The following is a 10093-nucleotide window of genomic DNA, read 5'->3' on the forward strand; positions in this document are numbered from 1 at the left end:
GAATATAAGCACTTGACGCATGTTGAACTCCTGGTTCATTGAGTTTACTCCCGGTTCACTTCTCGGGGTGGCACCACGGTGGTTCAGGGCTCAAAATTACCGTATACCGATGGTGGAGTTAGCCAGCATAGTCTTGTGTTTCTACCCCCTTCATAGCCGGTGTTATTAACGGGCGAAGACGGTGCCCGGAGGCACCCTTTGCGGGTTAAGAACTGTGGTTTACCGTGGGTTAGGATAACAATTCAAACGTGTCCGGATAGGGGAGAGGACAGGGAATCTAGAACCATTTGAATGGTGTCGATACGACACTCTTATCACGGTCGACACAGCGCGGAGCGAATTCCCGGGTAGAAATTGTCTGTCCCCCCGCTGATATCCTCCATGACGTGCTGCTGCTTAGAGCAGCGGGTGAACTCCCGGTTAATTGAATTTACAGTTAAAAGCATATATTTTCGGGGTGTCAGCGCGGTGGTTAAGGGCTCAAAATGACCGTATACCGATGGTGAAGTTAGCAAAGGAGTATTGTGTTTGTACCACCTTCATAGCCGGTGTTATTTACGGACAAACACGGTGCCCGGAGGCACCCTTTGCGGGTTAATAACTGTGGTTTACCGTGGGTTAGGATAACAATTCAAACGTGTCCGGATAGGGGAGAGGACAGGGAATATGAAACCATTTGAATGGTGTCGATACGACACTGCTATCACGGTCGACACCGACATTATTTATATATACAGCATATGGATGTTACCTGCCTGTTAACTGCCGCTTTCAGTTCTACAGGACATCGCCATAATATCGATTTTTTTTGTTATGCTTGTTGTAAATAAAGGTTCTATGATGCATTGAAATGACATTAAACTAAGATAATACGATGGTTATCATATTTTTTCAAATCTTTATTAATACGTTATTACAGAAACAGTAAGTGACATTTTCCTAGAGCGAAATCTGTTGTGGTATTTAAAAATGGCGGTTAGTGATGAAATCTATGAACATGGGATGACGATTTCCATTGACCAATCAACGGTGTGCAGCGTCACACGTCACACGCAGCCTGGCAAAAAAGTACCTTTCGGCCCTGTAGTTCCTGCTCTTGAAGGGTAGCTAAAAAAGTACCTTTCGGCTCGGTTCGGCTCGCTTCGGGCCAGCTCGGTTGGCAATGGAAAAAGGATAATAAACAGGGCTGACCCGGGTCGACCCGGGCTGGCACTGTAGTGGAAAAGCACCATAAGAGGAAGGCATGGTGCCATACAGCTCGATATCTAACTCCACTCAGATCACCTCTGCCTCTCAGTGGGAAACAGTTCTTTGGAGAGATATCTGAAGTACTACTCATACTACATAGTTCTAAGCAACGCTGCTAGAAACGTATTTGTCTTTCATAGCTTTTTTATTTGGGCAGAGTATGAGTCAGCCTCCTGCTACGTTCAAGCGAATGCGCGTCCATTATTTTGATGTATGAGCAGGGGGATAGGAGGGATTTCTATAGCTGACACACTATGAAAAGTTGTATATTAGCAAAACAGAAACAACCCCCATCGCTCCTCCTCCCCTGCCTCTCCTTTCCACTTCCTGCTTATCCCCATATCCATACAGAACATCTCTATTCTACATTTTGGCAGGGCTAGCCAACTAGTGCCTGTGTGTATTGAAATCCTAACTGCAACGAATCCCAACTGATAAACGCTACTGCAGGTTTATCGACTACACTGAACATTTGTCATTTTCATTTTATTTTTAAAATCTATCTTTTTGCCATAAGAACTGCTGGAAGCCTTTCTAAAGCCATGGATATTGTTGCAGTGTTGAGTGGGGTGTGATACCCATTAAAGCTGTTAAATGTGTTAATGCCGCTACTATACAGTGGTCTCAACTCTCTCCCTCCTCCTATGAAGTCTCTGCCTAATTGCTACAAGAAAACATACAGTACTTTAATTTGACACAAACATGGCTGTGAATTCCTTCTTATATTTAATATAAATGAACTGACATATAGCACCTTATTCCAAAGCGCTTTACAATTAAGCAATATCACACGAGAGGGAGTGTGTTATACTGAATATCAGCACGGCTGTGATTCGGTCATAGGTACGAGGCCGCCAGGCCGAGTACCGAAGACAATCACAGCCGTGCTGATATTCAGTATAACACACGACCTCGAGTGTGATATTGCTTTTATACAACAGTTCTACAGCGCAATTTATTAATTAACAGTAATAAGTGACAACAGATTATTATTTGTTTGTTTATTTAATCATTTATTTTGGCTCCGTCAAGAAAAAATAGTTCCCCAACGGGACTGTTCAACTGGACTGTTGCCTAGTAACCTGAACACAAACTAGCTACTTTGTATCGTGGCTAGCTACTTTGTATCGTGTACATTTATTTGTACATTTCCATGTATTGTGCAACCAGTGAAATATGACTCGGTTGACAGTCGCTTTGGTGGCATGTGTGAATGTGATTCAGAGTCAGACCAGTTGACATCAGACAGCACGCTGCTCCATCGTTTTCTAGTGTGCACATTATAGTCAAATATCAACATGAGTCAACTCTCTAACAATGAATACGGTGAGGTATCGAGTAGTACACAGTCTATTCTAGCACAAGCAATTGAATCAGACGCGCCTCTTGAACTCACACTGACAAATGTCCGGAGGTTAGAACAGCGGTACGATGGCGCAGGTCCGCTCTACAATGTAGTCTAATTAACGGTCATTTAGAACACCTGTGCGGCGGAGTGATACATCTAGTTAAAAGTCCCAGTGCTGTTATACTGTATATCGTAACTCATGGAATGCCTCTTGTCCAATCAAATTACTTGGTCGGAACTAACTGTTGTATAATGGCCTCTCATTCACACACCAATGGTGGCAAGCTACCATGCAAGGCACCGGCCCACTCAGTGGGAGCAATTTGGAGTTCAGTGTCTTGCCGAAGGACACCTCGACATTATGGCCACCAAACCCCCGACCTTGCGATCATTAGACAGAGGCTCTACCATCTGTGCCACAGCCACCCACAATATACAGTGGGGTTAAAAAATGTGGGCATCCCTGGTTTAAATGTTTGTTACAATTATTCTCCATGTGATTGAAAGCAAACCTGAACACTATGCTACAAAGTTAAACATGACACCTTTCTGCACATTTTAAAGAAAGGTTTCTTTTTATTTTAATAAAATAGTTTTTAAATGATAAAGGAAAAGGGCCCTGTGCAAAGGTTTGGGAACCCTTTTGGATTATTCGTTGTTACCTTTTGAGAAGATGATTACTAAGGCCCAGACCAAGGTGATTTACTCATTAGGTCTTCAATGTGAGGTGAATATAATTCCAGGGTATATATTCTGAAGTAACTCCATGCCTTCTAAAGTATCAGACTGCGGTGGCTATTGTGTCTGGTGTTAAAAACCATGGGTTCCTCTAGACATGGGTTTGGAATCAAGATAGTTCACTTCCACCATCAAGGAAAAGGCTACAAAAAACTCTCGCAATGTTTCAAACTATCCATTTCCACCGGTCTAGTTGTTCACAGGACAGCAATACAGCGTACCTTAAACAACAAAGACCTACATGGCAAAGTTGCCAGAAAGAAGAAAGAAAGAAGAAACATGAAGCCTATTGGAACAATGTGCTTTGGACTGACGAAACCAAAATGGAACTTTTTGACCACAACCAAAGAAGGTATGTTTGGAGAAAAAAAGGTGAAGCATTTGTAGAGAATAACACCGTGCCAACTGTTAAGCATGGAGGTGGATCCATTATGCTTTGGGGTTGTGTAGCAGCTGGGGGCACAGGCAATATTGGGTGGGTGGAAGGAAGAATGAATTCCACCAAATAGTTAAAGAGAAGTTGGGTATTGCAGCAAGACAATGACCCGAAGCATACCAAAGCCATGATGTACCCCCAGGAAAGACGGATGAAAGTTTTGGAATGGCCATCACAGTCCCTTGACTTGAATATTATTGAAAATCTGTGGAGAGATGTCAAACATGCTGTGCATGCAAGAAGAACGAAGAATATATCTGAGCTAGAGGTGTTCTGCCAGGAAGAATGGGGAAAACAAGAATTGAAAGACTCTTGCAAACTGGCTACAGGAAGCGTTTGCAAGCTGTTGTAGTTGCCCGAGGAGGAGTTACAAAGTACTAGCTGACAGGGTTCCCAAACTAATCCTTGTTTTATTATTTTGAAACTGTAAAACTGTAGAAAGTAAAAAAAAATAGCTGATCTTGCTTTAAAATGTAATGAAACGTGTCATGTTTAACGTTGTACCATTTAGAGGTTAGGTTTGCTTCTTTTCACTTAGATATTAATTGTAAAAGGCATTTTGACTAGGGGTGCCCACATTTTAGCATTGTTGTATGCTTGTCTGTACTAGTATAGGCTGCAGAAACCAGTGGGCAGGTTCCACAGCACTTTTAATTAGTTGTTTACCACATGAGCAATAACTGCATCTGCAGAAGGACACATCATGAAAATGTCACATGCAATTAAAAGAGCATATAGCCGCACCGTTCCTAAATAACTCAAGCTGAAAATTGCCTCAAAAATCATGCAGCACTGCACTTTTCACTCCGTTTCTGTAAGGAACTCCTGAGATGGGAAGTCAGTGTCAAATAGTTTTAATGACAAAATACTCACTTCTTGTATATCCTGTCCTTCATCAGTATCCAATTGTTTATTCAGTTGATGATGGAAACACAGACAGCCTATTGCATAGTCACCAGGACAGGTTTGATTGCATCTTGTCCTATAACTGCCATGGTGATGTTACACAATTATTTATAAAGTCTGCCATTTTTGAAGTGTTGGAAATGTGATGATGTAGTAAATTGCATTACTAATTCTAATCTGTTTTGTATTTTCTAACAGCACATCAAGTCAGAACTGGTACTTGTGAGGTTGTAGCATTGCATCGATGTTGCAACAAGAACAGAATCGAGGAACGCTCCCAGACAGTTAAATGCTCCTGCTTCCCTGGACAGGTGGCCGGGACCACCAGAGCGGCCCCGTCGTGTGTAGATGGTACGTCCCAACTGAACATGTAGTATGCTATCTGTGTCAGTTTTTGTTGATGGTTGGTTCCATTTGACCTAATCTGAAGAGGTGTTGCTGAGATCACCATGAAGGGTGTAGTTCTGTTTGCACACTCAACCATCATTACAACATGTTTTCTTTTTTTTATTGGATACTTTTTTTTTTTACTTTCAGTCCCACAGTGCTGCAAAACCATGTGATTCTACTAAAATAGTTAAGTAAACATGCACATTCCATCTACCTGGGGTAAATTACATCTCCTTTTACAATGACTTCACCTGAGGCTCTTAGATATGTGTTGTTGTTGTATTCTCCTTCAAAAACCCAATTTTACACCTTCACTGCAACTTCGGGGCTCAAATCAAATTCAACTCACATTAATGACTTAATCCTCAAATTACTGCCAGATCTGGGGCATAGGTGACAGCTTCTTGTTTTCAGAAAATTTCATTTGCAGGAGACAGGGAAGGGTGCTACCATGAAATAAGTATGAAATTAGATATACATTTGATTCCTCTGTCGGGGAAGTGAGCCAGAAGTACTTATGGCTTTCAAACACAAATAAAAGCCTTCCCTGAACAATCTCTTCTATTTCTGACAGTTTTATGGATTCATAAGCGTTTTTTACTACCGTAGAATTCAAACCTGTCTTTGGGGGATCAGTGATATTAGAATTGTTACAGTAGGTAACCTAGGTAACTGCACAATTTCAGTTGTCAAAAAAGAGTTGTGTAACAACATTACCACATTACCACATTACTACACACTACCACACACTACACACAACTTCACACATTATAAATGGATAAAATATATCCAGCGTTAAAGCTAAACTGTCTCCTTACTACCACTGAAAAGAAATAAAAGTAGAACTCAAAAGTAGGACCCCCACAAGGGCACTTTTGTTTTACTCTACATCATTACAACTACTCAACTATAGCAGTGCAGGCAACTGCAATGACCCAGAACATCACCAACCACCATGGTAAAATGGCAGACCACCAACGAGGCAGAAATAGCTCCTTCCATTTTGGCTTAAAAGCAAAACTTTACACCTAATGTCTGGCCCCACTTGCATGTGACCTATTCCCTGACATTTGACTATTGACATTCTCAGCAAATTAAAGTGGTGTGGCAATTGACACCGTTTAAAATGCTCCACGGGTGATCTCTGAAAAATCAACACATAACCTTTCCTATACCATCATGGATTACCTGAGATCTCATCTTCTCTTCAAAAGGCCCATGAAATGTTTGAAATGTAGCTCATTCAGATTCTTTGGTTGTGAAATACCCAAATATGCTGCCCTAGACACATACAGTAATAGCAGTTGTTTCCAATTACTATTACTGATTGCCATTGCCTAAAGTGCTTATGCTGCTGTTACAATCATGTCTTTGTGATACAAATATTTTCTCACAGATTATAAAGCATATTATCTAATTGTATCTAATCTACTGTAACCTGGATGTGTTTGTATTGTTATGCCATCTTGGCAAGATGAATCTGGCTCTACTTCAATATTCTGAGTATTCTAACCACTGACACTAATAAAACAACAAGGTCTAGAGTCAGACTGGGACCAGTGGCATTTTGGACAACATTGTGTGTATGAAAGCTCTTGAGATCTTAAATCTTTGACTGTGGCAAAGTAAAGCACAACAAAACAACAGAAGTCTAATGCCTAATATATAAATGTGAGATGAGAGTTCCTCTGTCTCTTACCTGTCAGAAAGCTGCTCAACAATATACACTATATGGACAAAAGTATGTGGACACAATTATCGTCTGGGGCTGTTTTAATGGTTTGGGCTAGGCCCCTTAGTTCCAGTGAAGGGAAATCTTAATGCTGCAGCATACAATGCGATTCTACAGAATTGTATGCTTCCAACTTTGTGGCAACAGTTTGGGGAAGGCCCTTTCCAGTTTCAGCATGACAATGCCCCCATACACAAAGTGAGGTCCATAATGACATTAGTCATGGCCGTGTTTGGTCTGGGAGAACATGACTGGCCTGTACACAGAGCTCTGACCTCAACCCCATCGAACACCTTTGGGATGAATTGGAACACCTACCGCGAGCGCCAGTCCTTCTCACCCAACATCAGTACCCGCAACCATTATTCTAAAATCTAGTAGAAAGTCTTCCCAGAAGAGTGGAAGCTGTTATAGCAGCAACGGTGGGACCAAATCCATCATAACTGTCTGAAAGTGTGCCTGTTTACACAATGGAGTATGTGACAAATACGCTTGATTACATTATATACTGTATTATAAATATAATTTGATTTGTCCCATGTTGCATGAAAATTCGTTGCATGATTGCAGACATAATCAAATGTAGGCTACTGCAATTACCGTACATGCCCCTCCCCACAGAGCAAAATATTCAGGCAAATATTCACATCGTCTCTGCCCTGCAGGTTCATTAAATTGTCCGACTTTATTTACATATAATAATAACAACCATATAATCTGCGTCTATCTATGTACAATATCTATGTCTTGCGATAATGGGTGATAACAGAAACAAGTATGATGAGGTAATTTGTAGCTTTGTATCTGCTCTGAGCTGCATATTCACACAGATGATATTAAACACATGATACAGGGCTCTCAAGTTTTGAACAGAGTTCAGAGTGAGATTTTGGCGGCGGCGGGGGGGGACGGGGGTCTGATCTGATAAATGACATCAATTTGTATAATAATAATAATAATAATTTAAAAATCACACACACACACAGTCTCAGCGTCAAAGGATATGGTCTTCTCCCACGTCGACCAGTCTGTCGCCACTTCGAGATGTGAATGATCAATTCAAATAATCTGTCCTCTTCTGTGGAGCGAGCATCTGAATCAATAGCTCCAGTCAGCCCATGTCGTTGGAATCAGAACGTTGTTTGTTGTAGCGGGAATATCAAAATGTTACCCGGATACAGCAATGCTATTATTTTCTGATTGGCTGTTCGGTAGCTATATTTTTTTAGTTGATTAGCTAGTGCGTGGCCTTCTGAACTCTAGGGGAACCAGAGGGAACTCACTTGATTCTCTACCTGTTCTATTTTTAAAAAAATTGCGGCGCAACTTGGTGGGCGTTACCCTGGTAATTTCTCTGCGTGAGAAATACAAGGTGTGGCGTGTGAGCGTGTGAACGGGTTGAAATGCGTGTGTCTCACGCCCAATGCGTGAGACTTGAGAGCCCTGCATGATATGAAGAACATGATATCAAAAAACGTGATATAAGAATGTGACAATGATAGGGAATATGATGCTGGTAATGGAGGTCCAATCCAAAATATCCGCAATGGTGAAAGACAGGATGTGTTCCCTTCTTAGTGTCCCCCTGCGACTGCTGATATTGAAGAGCATTGCAGCCTGGGAAAAAAAGATGGCGGCCAATTCGAACGCAAACACAGAAATACTGTAAAATACCTTTATACGAGCTAGATTTGGAAAATGCAAGGATACTGGGAGGTAGAACGCATATACAGTATCTAGCGAAAGTCATGAAAGGAGGGTGCTGAACTTCGATCGAGTGAAAAGATAGAATTTTCTTTTTACTCACATGGTCGCCGTGACCCCACCATGTGTTACCATCTAGTGTTAATGCCCATGGTTTTGGAATGAGAAGTTCAACAAGCACATATCGTGAGCCTAGAATGATAAGGTTCTATCTCCGTTTAGGGTAGTTCAGAGATATTGAGCGTCAACGTTTTTACATTCCATTATGTTTTGTGAGATGGAACCTTTGTATTTTATGAATTACTAACTCAAAAATGTCAACATTTTAAAAATAACACCACACAGGCATTAATAAACACCTAATGGATCAGATTATGTAAAAAACTCTATTTTGACAAAAATGGAGATAGAACCTTATAATTCTAACGTCACGATATGGGTGTGACGGTGTGTCCCAATACCTTTGTCCATATAGTGTATATGAATGATGCTTGTGTGTCTTCCCCATGCAGCCTCCATAGTGGAGCAGAAGTGGTGGTGTCAGATGCAGCCCTGTCTGGATGGGGAGGAGTGTAAAGTTCTCCCTGATCTTAAGGGGTGGAGCTGTGCCACGGGGAACAAGATCAAGACTACCAAGGTAGGGTTCACACTTCTCAAGACCATTCGTATTGACAGGACAAACCAAGTGGTCAACTTTAGTTTCAGCAGTTAAGCAAGACAAACCTTTATGGTCCTAAACTAAATGACCTTATATACTTCCCATTTGTTAAGGTCAATATGTTTCGTCTGAAATTACAGTCATCTGCCAGTCCGTTGCTAAAAAGGTCTAATGTTTGCAATCACTATTGGGACCCCAGGGGCCTATAGTCAACGGGGGCTGGCATGTCTCCTTAGCACTTTCAGGCCATTTTGAGGACCTAAACTTCCAAATTACTCACTCCAATTACTTGCTTTTAACACTGTAACCTGACGCCTGTATCCTTCTCTGGGTTATGACGACCCCTAGACTTGAGTTCTGCCTCCCTTCCATGTACTTAATTATTTAAACTTCCCACACCACACCTGCCTGGAGCCTGTAGTTATTGATCCTGGGTGTAGTCAGGCCCTGAAAATGGAATGAGTCTTTTTGGTGGCCATTGTAGCTGCTGTGTTATTGATGGATTGATCAACCATAATAACCTCACACGTGTTAATTTCTGCTGCTATGAAATCTAAAACGCATCTCTTCCCTCCCTCTTTTTCGTCTTTGATAACATGGACAACACCGGAAAGATTTCATCGGACAAGGATCAGCTTTGGTAACCCTCGGTGCCACGAAACTGGATCAAGGTAATTGACACTTTTTCGATTCTTTTGATTTATTGGATCATTCCTTCATGTCAGCTCATCATGTTAACCCGCTTAATTGGTTTTTAATTTGATAAATGTTTCATTATCAAGCTGTATCAAAGCAGCAAAAACATTCATATCACTTTTAAGTTTTAATTTACTATGAGGATACATTTACATTTAAAATTATTTTTAATTTAGAAGTAATGAATTCGTATGCATCATTTATGGTGTGTTACATTGTACCAAGCAGCTGGAGAGG

The 10093-nt window shown here is 41.2% G+C and overlaps 1 protein-coding gene across 1 annotated transcript; it reads left to right on the forward strand.

The window, feature by feature from the left end:
• Positions 1-3631: 3631 nt before the first annotated feature.
• On the forward strand, positions 3632-9804 carry LOC308164263 (chemokine-like protein TAFA-2; the record flags this gene model as incomplete). The annotated part of the gene is made up of 4 exons (XM_080538400.1): positions 3632-3686; positions 4875-5027; positions 9015-9139; positions 9775-9804. 4 exons carry the CDS (start codon positions 3632-3634, stop codon positions 9802-9804), a joined length of 363 nt encoding a protein of 120 aa, XP_080394526.1.
• Positions 9805-10093: the final 289 nt, after the last annotated feature.

The sequence above is a fragment of the Nansenia antarctica genome (assembly GCF_963989245.1).
Source record: "Nansenia antarctica genome assembly, chromosome: 8".
Taxonomy (NCBI): domain Eukaryota; kingdom Metazoa; phylum Chordata; class Actinopteri; order Argentiniformes; family Microstomatidae; genus Nansenia; species Nansenia antarctica.